Here is a 21,137-nt window from a genome sequence, read left to right on the forward strand (position 1 = left end):
CTACCAGGAACTGTAAAACTGGTTTTTTCCTGAGAGTCGTCAGCTAACGGAATTTGCCAGAAACTTGAACTTAAATCAATCGATGATAAAAACCTTGCCTCTTTCAAGCTATCTAGAATTTGTGGAATGTACGGTATTGAGTATGAATCCCCCTTTGTCACTGAATTTAATTTCCTGCAATCTAGGCAAAATCTCCAGTCTCCATTTGCCTTTTTCACTAAAATTGCTGGGTTATTCCAAGGGCTTTCACTCGGAGTAACTACGTCCATTTCCAGCATCCTATCTAACTCTTTACTTAAAGCTTCCTTCTTTTCGGGAGAAAGTGGATATTGTTTTATTTTTATTGGCAAGGCATCACCGGTGTCAATAACATGTTCAATTAATTTTGTTCTACCCAATCCAATTTTCTCTGAAGAAATATCTAAAAATTTATTTACTACAGATTGGGCTAATTCTTTCTGTTGAGATGATAAGTTTTCAAAAGAAGTGATGGTATGAATTTGTTCATTATCAATCGCACAAATATTGTAAAATTGAGAAGGTGCCTTAATTAATTCTAAATTATCAAAAATGCCAGGGGCTAACTGAAATGTTTTCCAAAAGTCACAGCCAAAAATAACATCCGCTATTATAGAGGGTACTACAAAAAATTTTATTATGTGAGTTACGGAATTATAAGTAATCGGAATAAACATATAACCCATGCAATCAAGTTTGTCTCCATTTGCCACTGAAAATGTGGTATCAATACTGCTATGCAATTTATAACCGAATCTCAAAAAAACCTTGTGCGCCTGGTTACCCAAAATTGACGCGCAAGCACCGGAATCTAGTAAACCTGTAATCTCAAAACCGTCAACAAAAACCTTTAAATATGGCCTAAAGTCTCGTTTATCCACTGAATACAGAACTGTGTCAGGTAAAAGGGATGTTTTGTTGTTAATGACCAAGTTCTTTACTTGTGTCTCTGCACAGTTCTTACTAATTAGTTTTTTGAATTTTTGTCCGGAGCGGGTTTACTAATCGCCTTTTTACTACAACTTGGACATGTCTTTACTGTAAAGTTCTGACGTCCACACGAAAAACATCTAATAAATTTCGGAACTGTCCTGCAAAATTTAAAGGAATGGTTACCCTTGCCGCACTTGTAACATAGTTGTTTATTTGTTTTCGTAAAATCAGTGCCTTTACTTGTATCAACCTTAGGTGCAGGTGTGACTGAAAGTGTGTTTATCTGTTTTGTCACTTGTTTGTAAGCAAACTCTGAACTTAAAGTTGCCTTACTGTTAGTAGGCTCAGAAAATAAGGCGGAACGCTGCCTCGCAGCCTCTAGTTTGCGACACTTTTCCTTCAACATTGCGACAGACTTAATGTCAACAAGAGCTAATTGTTCTGAGTAAAAAGGGCGAATATTATGTAATAAAATTTGTAACTTTTGTTCTTCGGAAAGTGGTGTTGACAACCTTGAAAACATGCAAAACATTACAGCGAAATAGATAGACACAGGTTCTTCAGAGCCTTGTGTTCTTGCTCGAATTTCACCTAGCAACCTGTAGTCATAATCTACTGCATCAAATTCCTCTAAAAATAAAGTTTTCAATTCTGACCAAGACGAAACTTGACATTTGTTGCCTCTGTACCATAACAATGCTCGGCCTGTAAAAAGATGAAATGCAGAAACAAATAATTTTCCATCTGAAACGCCATAAGATCTTTTATATTCCTCAACACGTTCGATGAAACTGCGCGGATCACCCTGTCCGTTGAAATGTAACTTCCACTTGGCAACATTTTTATCACCAGTGCAGTCAACGGCGGTACTCTCGGAATCCAGTGATTCGTCGTGAGACGACTCATTGTCAGCATCTAATCTGGAAATCAAACTCTGCAACTTTGTATGTAATTCACTCTTCCTACTTATTAAGCTGAGTTCGGAACACTGTATTCTCAAAATTCTAAAGTACAAATGTGAAGCTAAAGCTTTAGACCTACAGAGGGCATGTCTATCTTTAGTGTCAGAACACTTTTTTAATAAATCTTCTAAGTCTTGAAGTTTTTTAGTAATAACCCCTAACTCACTTTCAGAAGAGAAATCTGTCTCTAAAATTGATTCAGAAGGAATTTCCTGAATTAATTGTTTTAACTGTTTCTTTAAACCTAGCACTGTAGGTGCTGGAGTTTCGGAACGAATGGATACCTCATAACACAATTCGTCCTTCAAAAGTGAATGAAACTGGGCAAAAGTCTGTTCCATTGTGTTAAGTCAAAACACATTTAACAAAATATCGAGCTTGTGTAACTGTCTATGTTTAGCCTTATACCAATTGGTTAAACACAAACACAAAAGAAGTTATTTAAACTATTAAATATACACAAGCAAAATACACAACAAAAACAATATTCTTAAGTCTATCCTAACTATTTTATCAATTATGTTCCTATTCCAAAATATTGTTAATAATACAAGCACATATTATTACTATAGTAAACAAAATATAACAAAATAAAACTTCCCAAAATTGAATAAATGATTGTAAGGTGCAGTATCACCTTTATGAGTACACAGTGTGTTACAACCTTTACAATTACAAAAGTAAACAGGCAGCAAAGTTGCAATGAACTCTGACTAGCATGTTATCTTTTTAAAAAAAAAGCAAAGAGATTGTGCAATGGTTTGATGACTGTTACTTTACACTTTTAACACATAACCTAAAATACAACAAAATCTGTTTCTAAATGTCACTTTAAACTACCAGCATTCACTTAAACTTAACATGTTTTGTGTGTGAAGTAGCTTTTATCATAACCTTAACACAGCTCTAAACAAAATTTCAACAAAATAATGAAGTATCAAGTCACTGACAAAAAAAATTGTTCATAACTTCATACTTGAACTTAATGTAATCTCTGAATATAGTTTATATATTTAGTTTCACAAGTTGTAACTCTTAGTATTTATAAATGTATGTGTGTAACTAGTTAACAGCACATAGCGTTTCAAAACTTTAATTATACTAAGTTACCGGAATTTTCAAACATAAGATGTACTTACTATTGAAAGCAATACCCAACAACAACTCAGTTAAGCAATGTTTATTACTAAACTGAAGGCAAACATTCACTTATACACCTCCAAGGTAAGTCAAATAACATAATTGAACGGCATAAGCACCATTTATAATGTGTTAATTAAATAAGAAAAAAAAAAACCAATGTTGGACTATACTCAGAAAATTACTTAAACTATCAAACAAAATTTCTAACTATTAGTTATTATTTAGTTAGTTAACCATAAAAACAGCTTAGTGCTCTTTGCAATGTGTCACTACTTAGAAAATTGTACAATCAGCGGAGTACATTTCATAAAATTCACAAAATTTCTCAAAATATACTGAAATAACTATATAAAAAAAACGTTCGGGCGCCATTTGTAAGGGTGGTAAATTGGGCGGAATGGAAATATACCCGGATACGGAATAATCTACCACCTTACAAAGATTAGAGGAAAAAAATAATTTACTTACTTGATCTATCTACCTAGTAAAGAATAGAAGCTAGCCGTCGACTCCCTTGTAATGTATATGAGGTGTTATAAATGAAATTTGCTAGATGTTAGGCAAAATTGTTTTTAATGTAACTTTTACCGGGGTCGCTTAATACATAGTGATGGCTAATAATGCTTAGTTATTCTAGCTTAATGCCAAGACTTAATTTAGATACATTAGAATGCCTTAGGTAGATAGTACATAAAATCTATGTTTTAAATTTAAGATGCCATTGGCATGGAATAGACAATGACACAGTAAAATTCATAAAATTGTTTCAAAATAAAAGCTCAGTAGTAAAGACAGGGTTCTTACTGTACACATACACTAAGAAGGTTCACTAAACTGTTCCAGAATACAAACATTTGCTTACTTGTAGGTGCGAAGACTGCAAGGTAGCTGGACGGCATCGGCCAAGCTCCCAAAACTCGATTTAACTTGATTCTTCGCAACCGAAATGTTTCATTACAAAGATTTTCACCAAGTCTTATCCATAGAATTAAGTTGCCAACGTGGATGTGCAAAAGAAATAAATACGGAAAACGAAAGCGAAAAACGGAAAACCGAAAACTAAAAACGGAAACGCAAACGGAAACGCAAACGGAAACGCAAACGGAAACGCAAACGGAAACCCTGTAACAAAGAAAAACAAGATTATAATTTGTGCTGTGTGAAAATTTCGACACGTGGAATTTTCCCGATCAAACACAACTCACCTATTGAACTCCTGGCCACCAATGGTTTTCAGGAGTCCACCCACAACCCATTATCCTCATTTATTTGGGAAGGTAAAAATAACTGGAACTGAAAGGGAAATCATGAAATTAGGATTTTCTCTAACCAAACCGCCATTTTGTCGAATCCACATTACTTGATTTTTCACTCACCATAATTGATGAAACATTGAAATACGTTAGGATGACTAAATTTATAACTATTGTATTTTCCCAGGCGAAGCCATGGGCGAAAAGGAGTGAGATTTTCCTGGAACGAAAAAATTCGTCTTCACATGTTGACTCCAGAAAAATTCTAAATCTCACCAATCGGTGTTGCCAGACGCAACCCGAGTGTGGCCGCTCTCATTTAGTTTGATCATGAAGCCAATTCATTTTTGAATATTTGCGGAACCTAAGGATATATTATAAGAACCGTTTTGTTAATGACTTAACAATAAACAAATGATATTATGGTTTTATTTAATTATTTTGTTTTATTTTTACGACAATTGACAACGAAGCAAACGCCATCTATTGTGGCTCGAATGAACTCTGAACATCGACCCACGCGTAGTTCTGCACCTTGATGCTAGGTGGCACCAACATACTTTGAACAAAATTGATTTTTATTAAAAGCGAAACGCTAGTTAGTAGTTCAAAATTTACAACGTCACACAGGTTAGCCCGCTATCATCTTAGACTGCATCATCACTTACCACCAGGTGAGATTGCAGTCAAGGGCTAACTTGTATCTGAATAAAATAAAAAAAAAAGAATTACAAAATCAGTCGAAGCATATTTTTTGGTACTTTGGTTGTACAAGTTGATAGATATGCGCGAGATACAAAGTATCGCCCATGTTTTCCCGTATAGGAGTGGATGGCCTAAGTGCCCAATCTAGTTGAGCGTTGGGCGAGGCGGAGCGTGTAGAGTTCGTCTCAATATTATTTTCATACACAAGTGTGCTCTCTCGCTGGTCTGACCGCACGGTGCATGCCCCGCAGAAGGTGCGTTTCCCTAACGCGTTACTGTGTCCCGCGCAGGTGACGTCGACACCGAATAGCTCGGAGAGCAGCCTGTGCGGCGGCGGCGTGGAGTTCGTATCGCGCCACTCGGTGGATGGGCGCTTCACGTTCGCGGACCAGCGCGCTGCGCAAGTGGTGGGCTACGCGCCCGCCGACCTGCTGGGCAAGCTGTGCTACGAGTTCTACCACCCCGAGGACCAGCAACATATGCGCGACAATTTCGACCAAGGTAACGCGTGAATACAACCCAGCCTTGTACATTCGACACAGGTGACGTCGACGCCGAATAGTTCATGGCACGCCACTGGGTGGACGGGCGCTTCATGTTCGCAGACCAGCGCGCCGCGCAGAATGTGTGCTGCCCGCCCGCCGGCCTGCTAGGCAAGCTTTGCTATGAGTGCTACCACCCGGACCTTGGGAAGCAGCAGCACGCGCGACAATTTCGACCAAAGCTAGCCACGGCCTTGTGTGTTCGCTAAGTGCGTCGCGTCAAGCCGTCAATTCAAACATAGGCGACGTGTTGGATTACTTGCATGCTACATTGCAATTTCGGACTTCGAAAACGAGACCATTAACCGACACACTTGTGCATTGTTTGTACATTATATGCGTTCAATATAAGAATAGGACAAACTTTCCGCCATATTGTGACGTTGCGATTAAGAATATTTTTATAAATCAAAATAAATAAAAAGTGTAAAAATAAATAAAAAGCTCTTTCATAAGATTCTCCACTTGGTATAGTAAACTAACTTTAAAACAAATTGGAAAAAAATCACGTTTGTTGTATGGGAGGCTTAAATATTTGTTTTATTTTAATTTAATTATTTATTTTTGAAGTAGTAAATATTCTATGAATATTTCAAGCGTCTACCTGTTGCCGTTATCAATATCGAGCAAAAACGAGCAAAAAAAATCCCATTTGTTGTTTGGGACATAAACCTTAAATATTTATTTTATTCTGTTTTTAGGGTTCCGTACCTCAAAAGGAAAAACGGAACCCTTAAAGGATCATTTTGTTGTCTGTCTGTCTGTCTGTCGGTCTGTCAAGAAACCTACAGGGTACTTCCCGTTGACCTAGAAACATGAAATTTGGCAGGTAGGTAGGTCTTATAGCAGACATTAGGGGAAAAATCTGAAAACCGTTAATTCAAGGTTACATCACACAAAAAAAAATTAAATTGTGGTTACAAACTATAAATCAGTATTTTCCATTTCGAAATAAGATAACTATATCAAGTGGGGTATCATATGAAAGGGCTTCACCTGTGCATTTCAAAACAGATTTTTATTTATTTTTATGTATCATAGTTATTGAATTATCGTGCAAAATGTCGAAAAAATACGACTGTCACTGACGGAACCTTCGTTGCCCGAGCCTGACTCGCACTTGGCCAGTTTTTTAGTATTTTTTGTTATAGCAGCAACAGAAATACATCATCTGTGAAAATTTCAACTGTCTAACTATCACGGTTCATGAGATACAGCCTGGTGACAGACGGACAGCGGAGTCTTAGTAATAGGGTCCCGTTTTACCCTTTGGGTACGGAACCCGTACGGCTAAAAATGACTAGCGGGACCTTGAATAGATATTGTAAAAACGTTTTGAAGTTTTCCTATTAGTTTTCGAAAAAAATTATCGTCTACGAGAAATTCCGCACTAAAGTAGTTTCAGTCGTTTTATGCTATTTCGTTTACCTAATTTTATTTTTTGTTGCAGTCTTAAAGTTGAAAGGCCAAATCATTTCACTCATGTATCGGTTTCGCACTAAAAGCAGAGAATGGGTGTGGTTAAGAACATCTGCTTTTGCTTTTCTGAACCCGTACAATGATGATGTGGAGTACATCGTCTGCACCAATACCCTGGCCAAGTGAGTATTTAAATCCATACTTATTACTATAATAATGTATGTCTGTCTGCAAGCATTTACAGCCCATGCGTTTTTGACAACTGATTTTGACAAAATTTGGTACATAGATAACTTGCATCCCAGGAGTCTACCAGCATCCTTGCATAGGCTACTTTTTGCCCCGGACCAGGTTAACGCGGGGGCTGTGATTGTTGAATTTTTCATTTTCGAAGTTTCTTGTGATACTAATTACGAAAATAATTAATAAATAATAATATCTTTACAATTAATTTAAAAATCAAAAAATAACCACCTATTTGAATTAAGTTTTCACTTCTGCCGACGACCCGCATAGATTTCTATTTTTTTACATCAATTAATGTTTTGTGCAGTCGGTCATTAGCGAGCACGACGGGCGAGCCGGTGGCGGAGGAGAACTACGACTACCACCTGCGGCAGCGCGACGTGTACCAGACGGCGCCGCCCGCCATCCACCAGCAGCATCACGCTCCTGCAGGTGATCATTGTGAATATTGTGCAGTCGGTCATTAGCGAGCACGACGGGCGAGCCGGTGGCGGAGGAGAACTACGACTACCACCTGCGGCAGCGCGACGTGTACCAGACGGCGCCGCCCGCCATCCACCAGCAGCATCACGCTCCTGCAGGTGATCATTGTGAATATTGTGCAGTCGGTCATTAGCGAGCACGACGGGCGAGCCGGTGGCGGAGGAGAACTACGACTACCACCTGCGGCAGCGCGACGTGTACCAGACGGCGCCGCCCGCCATCCACCAGCAGCATCACGCTCCTGCAGGTGATCATTGTGAATATTGTGCAGTCGGTCATTAGCGAGCACGACGGGCGAGCCGGTGGCGGAGGAGAACTACGACTACCACCTGCGGCAGCGCGACGTGTACCAGACGGCGCCGCCCGCCATCCACCAGCAGCATCACGCTCCTGCAGGTGATCATTGTGAATATTGTGCAGTCGGTCATTAGCGAGCACGACGGGCGAGCCGGTGGCGGAGGAGAACTACGACTACCACCTGCGGCAGCGCGACGTGTACCAGACGGCGCCGCCCGCCATCCACCAGCAGCATCACGCTCCTGCAGGTGATCATTGTGAATATTGTGCAGTCGGTCATTAGCGAGCACGACGGGCGAGCCGGTGGCGGAGGAGAACTACGACTACCACCTGCGGCAGCGCGACGTGTACCAGACGGCGCCGCCCGCCATCCACCAGCAGCATCACGCTCCTGCAGGTGATCATTGTGAATATTGTGCAGTCGGTCATTAGCGAGCACGACGGGCGAGCCGGTGGCGGAGGAGAACTACGACTACCACCTGCGGCAGCGCGACGTGTACCAGACGGCGCCGCCCGCCATCCACCAGCAGCATCACGCTCCTGCAGGTGATCATTGTGAATATTGTGCAGTCGGTCATTAGCGAGCACGACGGGCGAGCCGGTGGCGGAGGAGAACTACGACTACCACCTGCGGCAGCGCGACGTGTACCAGACGGCGCCGCCCGCCATCCACCAGCAGCATCACGCTCCTGCAGGTGATCATTGTGAATATTGTGCAGTCGGTCATTAGCGAGCACGACGGGCGAGCCGGTGGCGGAGGAGAACTACGACTACCACCTGCGGCAGCGCGACGTGTACCAGACGGCGCCGCCCGCCATCCACCAGCAGCATCACGCTCCTGCAGGTGATCATTGTGAATATTGTGCAGTCGGTCATTAGCGAGCACGACGGGCGAGCCGGTGGCGGAGGAGAACTACGACTACCACCTGCGGCAGCGCGACGTGTACCAGACGGCGCCGCCCGCCATCCACCAGCAGCATCACGCTCCTGCAGGTGATCATTGTGAATATTGTGCAGTCGGTCATTAGCGAGCACGACGGGCGAGCCGGTGGCGGAGGAGAACTACGACTACCACCTGCGGCAGCGCGACGTGTACCAGACGGCGCCGCCCGCCATCCACCAGCAGCATCACGCTCCTGCAGGTGATCATTGTGAATATTGTGCAGTCGGTCATTAGCGAGCACGACGGGCGAGCCGATGGCGGAGGAGAACTACGACTACCACCTGCGGCAGCGCGACGTGTACCGCGAAAAATTTGTATTTGTGTGTATGTTTGTTATTCTTTATCCCAAAAAAGCCCCTAATAGTACTTTGTCGTCCGTCTGTCTGTCTGTCTTTCCGTCTGTCTGTCCATCTGTCGGTCCATCTGTCTGTCATGAAAACATATATCGTACTTCCCGTTGTCTTAGAAACATGAAATTTGACAGGTAGGTAGGCCATACAGGCGATGTTACCAGAACGCTGTCAAAAACGAAAACATATCACATCACAATCACATCATTCATCACAAAAAAACGCAAAAAAATAAAAAAAAATCCTATAATTTTGTAAAAGTTTACAAAATTATATAGGACTTTTAATAGTTATTGTAAATAAAACATAATATGTCTGACGCTAGAGGTAAACGAACGTAGCGTAAGTAGGCCATTCGGAGTCAATGCCACGTCGTAGGCGGGGCAGTGACCCGAGTTTTGCACGCTATACATTGCGAGTTTGAGAAATACGAATAAATCACTAAAATTACAAAATGAGGCAAATGGTTATTGGTATTAATTGTGTTTAGGTAGTATAACAATGGGGCTGATTCTTTTGTACACAATCTCTCAACTAAACTAAATTAACGGGTCTAAATCTAGTGCTATCCTTTTCCGCAAGCAACATTATGAAAGGGATAGCAATAGATTTGGACGTGCCATTTTAGTTTAGTTTAGAGATTGTGTACAATGGAATTAGCCACACTAACGCTAAGTTTTGCTAGCGTTCTGGTTACACCCTGTATACCACAAGTAAAGGAAAAAAATCCGAAAACCGTGAATTTGTGGTTACATCACAAAAAAAATTAAAATGTGTCCACGGAAAAATTAATTTACTAAATCAAATGTTAAAGTCTGACATTAACTTGCAGTGTTCTACATTCACAAAAGTTAGATATACATTATCAGTACGCGACCGAAAGTAATGTACATCGGCCTTTAGAATGACATTTCGGCTTTGTAGAGCGTTGTCTCTGTCACTCATACTCATATGACGTTTTGTCGGTCTCAACGGCCGAGACAGTGCTTTAAAAATCTTGCTATCTCCTTCTAAAAGTCGATATACATTATTTTCGGCCGCGTACTGTACCTTGTTTGATGGTACGAGTACATGTGCGTATGCTGCGTATCATTATACCTGCATTGGTCAACAATAAATAATACCTGGCTGAGTTTATTGTGGACTTCTCAAACCAGGTGCGTTTGGAACCCTCGTAGCTTTAGTTTTAAGCTTACCCTATTACATTAATTATTATCATTAGGTACATTAATCTTACTAAAACAATTCACAATCAAAAAGTGTACAGTTTGTTTTATTTTATTTATTTATATAATGTGTAATTTACGGATTTAATGAAAAGTAAAAAATTTACACCACACTGTAGACAAGCAGCATAAATCACTAGATAAAAACTAATACTGGCGTTTGCAATTTGCAGGCTAAATAGACTGTAGTCGATCTTTACTCGTATTGTTAGATTTTAAGACTTAAAAAATCAAATAGTAGGTGTACCTCAGTGGCGTGCAGCTCATAGAGGCATAAACGCACTGCTTACCCTCATTGTAATAAATCAATGCTTATTTATCATTATAACCTGCCGTAAAATAAGTTTATACCTAAGTGCATACCCTGGCTTGAACTCCTGTGCACGCCACTGGTGTACCTTGGTAAATAGTTTTGAGTTTGCACACACGAAATAGTGTAACGTGACGCTGTCACCAGGTGGCGTGGGTGCGCGGTCGCCGGGCGAGGGCGGCGCGGCGGGCGCGGCTTACGCGCCGCACTACGCGCCCGAGTACTCGCCGCACCGCCCCGCCAACACCCCACCCAACACTACTTGGACCACGCTCCGTCCCGTAACTATTACCTTTTTCTTTTGTTTTATTCAAAGATATTATAAAACTTCCGATAGGGAAGCTCATACTTCGTATTTTAAAAAGTGAAGACTTTATATTCTTGTGTGTTTATTACGCATGGGTGTAACTTTATAGTTACCGGCGCGATATTTACGCAGCTTTGGATAAAATGTCATCTACGAGCACGCATAAAAATATGATGGCCTGTAAACCGTTCCTCTCTGTAGTGCAATGAAAAATGGTGAGTTTCACACGGCTGCAAAATTATTTGCGTTTTGTGCCATTGAATTTCTCGCTACTCTCTTAATTCTAGCATCCTTCGCTAGCTGAATACTCAACACAAGCACTCGCGTTGAATAACTTTATCATTATAATCAACCCATCGCCGCGCCGGCTCACTACAGAGCAAGGGTCTCAGAGTTAGAAGGGTATTGGCCATAGTCTACCACACTGGCCAAGTGCGGATTGGCAAACTTTTCACACCTTTGCGAACATTATAGAGACATGCCGGTTTCCTCACGATCTTTTCCTTTACCGTTAAAGCAAGTGATATTTAATTACTATAAAAACACATAACTCAGAGGTGCGTGACCAGGATCGAACCCCCGACCTCCGACTAGAAGGCGAACGTCCTAACCACTAGGCCTAAATAATGGCACCGATTCTAAGCACAACCTAATTTTAGAGTATTCGCACCCTCTTTTTACTATTGTAATATGAAAAGGACAGAAGCAGTTTGACATTTCTAAATTTAATTTTTAGATGGTAAAACCCGTGATTTTAGCACGCACTCGTGAACCTTCTGTTTAAATTTGTATTGTGCACTAAAATTTAGAGTCTTTAAATGTGAAAGTCATGTTCCGTTCCTTTTTTAGCATTAGTAAAAAGAAAAGGATGCAGATAGTCTAAATTTAGTTTAGAGAGAGACTAGAGAATCAGGGCCAATGTCAGCCTTAAAAAAACTATGTTATTCTATAATGCATATAGGTTAAAATTGGTGATGTTACAGAGCGGCACGGCGGGCGCGGCGGGCGGCGGCGGCGAGAGCTACGCGTACAGCGGCGAGGGCACGGGCGCGGGCAGCCCGGCGCGCTCGCCGCCTGCGCCCGCCTACCTGCCGCCCGCGCACTACCACCACGCGCACCACGCCGCGCACGCGCCGCACGCCACGCATCCGGCGCACCCCACGCACGGTAGGACAACTAAATAACTGAAATTAATTATTTATTTATTTTGCCACATTTCTTATGTGTTATTATAATAAATAATATTGTAAATGACACAATTTAATTTCTGCATGACAAGGTGCTTGCGTAACTTATTAATTTTTATGCGATCCTACGATCTATTTTGTATAGTCTATTTTTTAATCCCGGAGACAAAAATGACGTTTCGTGTGTTGCCTGATTTTTACGGCTCTCTAAAGTGAGATTTAGACTAGCAAGAACTTCTTGCAAGTTATTCCGCAAGTACTTGCAGAATTGTTTACACTACGAGCAATATTGTACATGTACATACATTTGTGACTTGCGGCAAGTCCAGCAAGTTACAAAACTTGCGGAAGTGAGCTTGATGTGATTGTTTACACGGTAGAAATAGCTTGCGGAAGTCAACTTCTGCAAGTTTTGTTGCTAATCTAAACCTCGCTTAATAGTGATGTGGTACAATCGATACTTACGATCGATAAATATTTGCAGGTATCCTTGTCAGATCTGTATGAGACAACAAAATGTGTTGAAAATATGTAACTCCAATTCAAATGAAATAAATATCAGCTGATTATCAATTGATGAGTTTTACATACTAATGAAAAATTCCTGAGGTGAATTATTTTTTGTTACATTCTTCATTTTATCATAAGTTAAGTTTTTTTCAATCTCGTAATTACATATTTCGTATGTTTATTTTACTCGTTGTGCACGAAATATTATTTTACCAAATTGATTTTAATCTGAACCGGAACCATGACAACACCACTATTTTTGCTAAACTGCGGGGCGATTGTCTAAAACCTGCATCAATCATTATTACAATCTCAATTGTTCTGATTGGCTGAATTTGTGCGATTCTTGTTGCAACAATGCATTGTGGCCAATAGTGAGCGAGCATTAACCAATCAGAGATGATTGCGATCGTGACATTGTAGCTGTCAAACAACCGCGGTAGGGCCCACATGTATCATTATTTTTAAATTTGACATTTCAAGCTGTCATTTTAGTCTCTGGGATTAAAAAATAGACTTTAGATTTTTTTTACTAGCTGATGCCCGCGGCTTCGCCCGCGTGGTTTTAGGTTTTTAAAAATCCTATGGAAACTTTTCCAGGGTAAAAAAGTAGCCTATCCATACTAGGTCGTCCCCAGGATGCAAGCTATCTCTGTACCTAATTTCGTAAAAACATTAAAGTTAAACTGATGATTCTTAAAAAATCCCGTGCTATCACTACGATTTAGGAATGCAATTTCTTACAGCATCAGGGTTGAGGAGTTGGGTCTTCGAGTTCAACATTAAAATCTTTACTTGGTAGGTACCTCCAATATAAATAATTTATTACCGTCAGTTTCTAAATCCCATAAGTTTTGGTGGTCAGGTCCCCTGCAGCATCAGGACTGAGTAGTTGGAATCCAAAAAGTTTCTCGATTAAAAAAAAATTACGCAAATTGGTTCCGAAATCTCGGAGATTTCGGTGTAGAAACTCCTTTTTTGGAAGTCGGTTTAGCACAATTTGATGGTGCCGGCATATAACATTCGTGTAATGTTCTTTCGCAGGCATGTGGGCATGGCAGGGCGGCGCTGTGGGCGCGGTGGGCGCCGTGGGCGCGCCGGGCGCGGGCGCGGCGGCAGAGGGCCACGCCACGCACGAACTGTCCGACATGCTGCAAATCCTGGACCAGAGCGGGGGCGGTGCCTTCGAGGAACTCAACATCAACATGTTCAACGCTAATTTCGAATAGTGATGGGCCTTTTCTGTAGCCTCAGGGGCTACGAAACTATACAACTGCCGGAGTGACAAGATAAGTGTTGAGTTTTGTGTTGACTGCTCCGAAGATAGTTTCGCCTTACTGCTCCCGTACAAGTGTATCGATTCAAAGGTGCAATGCCGATTTTCTTCGGGGATACGATTACTTTTATCGAAGTTCAAAACATAGATAGTATGGTGGAGTTCGTGAATCGTATGCGATATCGAATGATTACTTTGTATACTTACAGATATTTCTCGTGTAAGTTTACCATGAAATATCGATTGTATATAAATTATTTTTTTAGAATTAACATATTGCAACATTAAATAAAATATATTCTAAATATTTTGAAAAAATTGAGTTCTTTGTGGGCGAAAATTTGGTACATAATTGTATGTTGTTGCCCTAGATAGAGGTTTCGTTTGAATATTATTTTAGGTTGACACAATTACTTGAGTTTGTGCCACAATTAATGTATCAGACTGTACACAAACAATAAATTAACAATCACGTCATCATGATATAAGAACAATACTCCCTTTTAGCTAAAAATAGGTTTGGATAGTTTTGAATATTTATTTAAATTTAATCTGTCACACAAAAATGCCCTTTTTTGTATTCAGCCGCCTTAGCCGATTGGTCTAACAGGTTTTTGGCCCCTTGCCAGTCTCGTTTTGTTAGGCAAAAGCTTCCGTAGGACAACATCGAGCTGGTCTCGAATCATAATATTGTGGTTTGTAAGTTGTTAATGTTTGCAGTAGTCAGTAATAATGAAAATTCGCCCACTAAATCATTAATCCAATCCAATCCATCAGCCTGTTTGCGTCCACTGCTGGACATAGGCCTTTCCAAGAGCACGCCACCAAACACGGTCCTGAGCCTTTCTCATCCACCCGCTCCCCACCACCTTACCGTAATCGGGAATAGCACTGCCGGGAACTGGGGGCCTTTGTCTGTTGGCGCTGCTCATTAGAAGTAATGCCCATACTGACCACGCTGGGCAGGCGGGTTGGTCAGCGCAGGGCTGTAGGCCATTTCGCACCAGTGACGCTGCTGCCCGTCTCTGGTCTGTGTTATTTAAAGCCAAGCCATTTGGAATGGTTATCCCGCCATTCTTCGGTCGTCATATCCTCGTTCGCTGATTCGCAGGGGGCACCGCGTGCAGGTGAGGTTGACATTTGGGGTGTTAAGATGTTAGTGCACCCCCTTACCCCCCAATCATTAATCATTATCCATTAATATTTTCGAAGCAATAAAAACATTGAATTGCCTCTAGTAACTGTTTCATAAGTTTTCGTGCACAAACAGCACAATCACATTGATTTTGTGAGTCGTATTAAGTGGCCTTCGCCAGGTATTATGCCTTTGTTCAATTTTCCCATGTGAAGTTCCCTACCAAGGCAATTTTTAATTGTTAATTAATTAACTATAAATGGTATATTATTAGTTTTACGTATGACGAACTTTGTTAACCAATGCAAAATATTATGTTCCATTTCAATTTATTTTATAAGTTGACTTTCCGCTTGGAGCGATCACGCACTCATCCGATCCAAATCCGTGAAAATACGGCTATAAAAAATATCTACGTCATGTCATAAGCTACCATACAAATAGTTCTATGACTACTTTGGAACGTATTTTCACTGACTCGGATCGGATGAATGGGTAACCGACCTTACCCACTATTTTTTGTGTAATGTTACCATCATTCGTTAATTTTATATTCTTAAAATTATACACAAAAAATTTATTAGAAAAAACAATTTTAAAATTCTTTAAATTACCCCTAATGTTAAAACCAGATAATAATACCTATTAGGTATTTATCTGTTTTTATTTAATTAGTTTTTGTTAATGGGAAAATTAAGATGTGCTATTTAAATTATGTTGGTGAGTACAGATAAAACATTTTATTTTTACGTTTTATAATTATTATTAGATTATAATTATATAGGTGAGTTAAGTAGCTATTGAAATTATAAGCACTTTCTCAAATATTGAAATTTTGTTCTTTTTCAAAGTCACCTTTGTAAATTGATTGCAATATTGAAATAATTTAATTCAAATACTTTATCATTCAGTGTATTTTGCAAACGACTTAATGGTATTTGGTAAAGGTACCTACAGTAGGCGACAGGTTGAGATAGCATCGGGGTGTGGGGATGCCCCGCAAGCCCCTGCGCTAACCCGGCGCGGGTGACGTGCGTATATCCCGATTGCTATCACGACTTGTTGCGTACTAAACCTACTTTTTTATGAATGATAATTTGAAACCTTTGAATGCAAATCGCAGAACTCTTAATAAATAGGTAAAATTGCCATCATTCCGTCTCTTATATCGGAACTCTATCTCTATCGGAACTTTGCAGCTTTGCATAACAAATGACTGTGTTGTGAAAAATAAACAATAAAATATAAAGAGACCTTTAATTTAATACTGCAATGTTAATTGAGATCAAGATGTATCATATACTGTAAGACGTTAGTAATACACTAGCTACTAAATAATACCAGAAGATACTTAAATAGTTCCATAAGTACAGAAGGCTCACTCCGCAAAATCGTTGTGGTTAGCTAAGTTTCCTTCTCTCTTGGAAGTTGGAAGACCCCCGACTAGGTGCACGGACGACATCAGACGAGTTGCAGGGAGCCGCTGGATTCAGGCGGCGCAAGACCGTGGTGTGTGGAAGTCCCTAAGAGACCTATGTCCAGCAGTGGACGTCTATCAGTTGATGATGATGATGATGATCAGTTATATTTATAGAGAAAAATAGGGAAAACATTCAGTATTTTTCATTCCCATTTTTCTTTATCAAAACTAGGTAAATTCCGACATAAGACAATGCAATTAGTTCCAGACAAGGATTTAATGGTCTAAGATCCCGCACTAGAAATCTATCCTCGTCTGTTATTTAATCGTGATATAGGTAGATAATTGTGTAGATTGATACATCGCACATAGGTTCCCTAGCTAAATCACGTGCCAATGGTGTTAAACAATGTGCGATGTATCAATCTACACAATTATCTACCTATATTCTCTATCACAATTAAATAACAGATGGGGGTAGACATTCTCATCTTAACCTTGTATAAAAAAATGTATTTTGGGTCTGATTGTCATAATATCACATTATATTCTGTCACCTGCATTGGTAACCAGTAACCACCAATCCTTATAAAGCGAGTGCACTCGCTGGATGGATGGACTCGATGGATGAGGTTAAGCGCGCCCAAGTTCGCTCGCGCTCAGGGTGAGATCTATAAGAGCGCACTCTGACTTAGCTTAGACTTAAGACAGAGTTACGAGACAGCTATATCTCGCATAACTCTGTCTCGTTTTAACAATATTAAGTCTGAGCAAAGTCAAAGTGCGCTCTATAGATCTCAGCGTCAGACTCGAGATGCGTGCCGGTGCCTGTACCCATCGGGCATCGTACTGGTGAGTGTCACGCTCATTTGGCCCTCCTATTACCTACCGAGTTCTGTGATGCAAATTTTGAAAGCTCCAGTTGTGTTCGTTAGACTTTTATATCCCAATATATTACAGGTAAAGTAAGACTAAATATGACAGTTTGGCGGCAAAATATGTACACCAATGAAACTTTGTTTAACTCTATATTTGCACTAGAAATGAGGATCCGCCGAGTCTTACCAAAATTTAGGGGTTCTACCCCCTTCCGGGGTAGTGGGCAATGGGCAGAGGGGTAATTTAAAAATGCATATTTTACAAACTAGGCGAGTAAGGTGTCATTTTCTATGTAATTTTTTTGAGCTAACTCGAATGAGACGATACCCTTACTAAAGGATCAATATTTTGTGAGATAGGTATGAAGGGGTTTTCTTGAAAAAAATTAAAAACATGTTTGCATTCTATGATTTCCACAAAAGTCAAAGGTAGGAAAAATCTTTAGGGGCAGAAATAAACTTCATCAAACTATCTACATTAGTGTATTTTGATAGGACTAATAATTTCGTAAATATGCGTACCTATAAAATTAGTAGGTACCTTGTTTTTGTTTATTTTTGAAAAATTATTTGTTTTCCAGATGCGATAGGTGGATATATTTCAGAAACTATTATTTCTGTCAAAATACACCATTTTGTAAGTAGTTAAATGAATTTTATTTTTAATCTTATTATTTATTTCTTAGCTCTTATAGTTGTTGCAGAAATCGCAAGAAACTAAGTCAGTTTTTCCAAATAAAAAATTTCATGCAAAGCAGGTCAACATATTTCCGAAACTATAAGTCTTATCACAATGATTTAAGAACCATTTTGTTGATAATTTAATGTAGGTTATTTTTGCCATTGATGGTTAAATTTTAGCTTTAACAGTTTTTGTGAAAATCACGCAAAAACACGGCGGCCGGGAAGATATTTGAGAGGAAAAGGGAGGAAGCCGAAGTCCTAGGAGTGGGGACTTTTGAGGAGAACTGTCCAAGAGTATAAGGAACACGTGCTAAAAATCAAAACTACGTTAATTATACGTTGCATAAATCGTCTGGGCTAATACCCTCTGGGAGGGGGTAGGAACTCTAAAAGTTTGTTAGGACTCGACAGATCCTCATTTCTAGTCCCTAGATAAAGTAATAAACAAAGTTTCATTAATGTACATATTTTGCCTCAAAAATATGCTACTTTTCCTGTACTAATATAGTAGAGAAATAATTATATTGATTAATATTTATAGTATGTATAATGTTGTATCACACAAAGTTGAATGGGCAACATAAGTTTATAATATTATGTATTATATTATGCTTTTGTAACATTCCGCCAGCTATGCAAGATCTAAAGTATTTAGCTAGACTAATCATGTGACCTTGTTGTAATTTCTTTTTCAGTTAGAAAGTGATAAAGTATGTTTTTTTTTACATAATATTGTATTACTTAATTTCCAATTTTATTTTTATACAGAAATATTTTTATGTAAGTAATGCATTTAAGATTTCTTTATAATTAAAATTATTTGAATAAAATGATGATTATAGGTATACCAAAATTTTGTAAAAGATTTTTTCATTAAATATAAGCAAGATGAAATGCTTTTTATTACTTACTTGTTGACCCGTACCGGCTTCGCACGTGTGGGCTTACCTTTTGAGGAAGGTGGGTTTCACTATTCCCGTTGAGCTTTCTCATTGACGGTAATACTTTATACTGATACTACTTGCATCACTATTCCTGTTGCGTTTTTATACTGTGATTATTTCATTATTCGTATTCTATCCTATTCAAAAAGATGATGGATAATATAATAATTAAATTAACATAATAATTAAGTATTTTCAGCCTATTGATTCGCTAATTCATTGTCTAACACTGAATGATAGTCACATAGTCACTGAGTTCATTTGACATTTATTTTTAATCGATTGAATTATGAAAATAATTTTAATGTCTTTATTTCTCAATAAAGCAGCTTTGTAGAACCAACCATTGTCAAATAGCTCGGTGGTCATCATTCAGTGTTAGACAGTCACTGAGTTAGCGAATTACCCCGGAGATTTGTGTCCGATTTAATGCCAATAACGATAACAATGTTATTACTTCTATGACTCGCGGCAAGTCTCCATTGACATGACTGCCTCAACATCTCTCTCTCTCTCAATAGTCGTATTCCTCATTGCTGAGGGTCGTGACTCCTTTCCCTTAATCACATAATGGCAGGAGTTCCCTTGGGATAATAATCCTTCCGCAACACCTGAAATGTGCTGGTATATTATAACTTGTGCATAGGACACTGGTACCTATTGTTTGCAGCAGTGATGAAAACTGGTAGGCTGATAGGTGATCTACCAATCGTGAAAAATAAACTGGTGACATCTGTGACAAGTCCAACTACTGGCTGATTTCCCTTGCTATTACTGTTTTACTAAGGTACATGATGGTTTGTTTAAACCCAATTAGATAGGTAAATTCATTAAACTGCATAAACCAGTCAATGTCGTACGATGATCGGAAAGCTTTTCTGGGCCTTATATGTAGGGTGGAGTGTGGCGTGAGGCAGGGGGTCTTCACATCACCTAAGTTTTTCAACCTCTACGTCAATGCGCCGATAGAGGTACCTACTCTGTGTAGCACACGGACTATAGCAGTACTTATTGTGTCGGATGTCATATTGACCGAGCGCGATGTCTCGATAACATTAGCTACGCAGACAACATGGTGCTGCTGAGTGTATGTCTGTTGTATCACGAAACTGTTAGGCAATGTGAGAGCTATACTCACAGTCGTGGTTTGACCATAGTAGATAATCTATGTATCTACATAGTAGTTGACCTATGAAGGTCTTTGTTGTCAAGGCAAAAACACTTCCTTTCACGGCAGTACCTAAGTATATGTATAGGCTGTATAGGTTTCCACTAACGGGAATCTGGGTCATGTTACATCCTCTGACCTGATTCTGACAGACGACGCACATATAGAGAGAACGCAGAATGTTATCTGTTAAGTAGAAACACGATCATTCGCAGGTTTGCTCGTTGTTCCGTAGCAGTTAAAATCACACTTCAGAGCATATTGCACCTACACGACCAGTTTGTGGATCGATCACACGCAAAAACAACGCCCTGCGTGTACCTACACTGTAATATAACAAAAACATCAGGGATGTTCGTCTAGGCGCATATAGACTTTAGTTTTTGTAGTACATAAACAGTCATTCCAAATAATCCCCAGACACCTGCCCCCCTCCCTTTCCTTTAATTCTAATCAGCCCCCCAATTGTGTAAGAATTACCATTTCATGGCTATCGCAATCGTCAAGAAATTCTGCCATTTGATTGGTTGATTCGCTGTTTACATTTTTTCACAGCCAATGAAAGGGCCGAATTCTTGACGATTGCGATAGCCATGAAATGGTTATTCTTAGACAATTGGGGGGCTGGACTATTACATTACTGCACGAGACCGGGAAGTAAGCGTTTTCGGTCGAGTGTGAGTTAGCCGGCCGAGCCCTTGGTGAGGACGTCTATAACACGAGGCCAGAAAGGCACTCTCGGTCGATAGTGCTTTTCTAAAAAATAAAACAAGTAAAATATAAATTATATTTTGCTAA

The 21,137-nt window shown here is 39.8% G+C and overlaps 1 protein-coding gene across 1 annotated transcript in view; it reads left to right on the plus strand.

Moving 5' to 3' along the window:
* tgo (Aryl hydrocarbon receptor nuclear translocator homolog tgo) overlaps nt 1–19,126 on the plus strand; it is a 31,334-nt gene extending 12,208 nt beyond the window's left edge. The window contains exons 9-15 of the mRNA XM_069504111.1: nt 5,305–5,515; nt 7,007–7,157; nt 7,529–7,653; nt 10,762–10,763; nt 10,956–11,111; nt 12,121–12,304; nt 13,879–19,126. Coding sequence (XP_069360212.1) covers nt 5,305–5,515; nt 7,007–7,157; nt 7,529–7,653; nt 10,762–10,763; nt 10,956–11,111; nt 12,121–12,304; nt 13,879–14,063 — 1,014 coding nt within the window. The 3' untranslated portion in view covers nt 14,064–19,126. The remainder of the gene's footprint in view (nt 1–5,304; nt 5,516–7,006; nt 7,158–7,528; nt 7,654–10,761; nt 10,764–10,955; nt 11,112–12,120; nt 12,305–13,878) is intronic.
* Nucleotides 19,127–21,137: the final 2,011 nt, after the last annotated feature.

Source organism: Maniola hyperantus, chromosome 2 (assembly GCF_902806685.2).
Source record: "Maniola hyperantus chromosome 2, iAphHyp1.2, whole genome shotgun sequence".
In the NCBI taxonomy this organism is placed as follows: domain Eukaryota; kingdom Metazoa; phylum Arthropoda; class Insecta; order Lepidoptera; family Nymphalidae; genus Maniola; species Maniola hyperantus.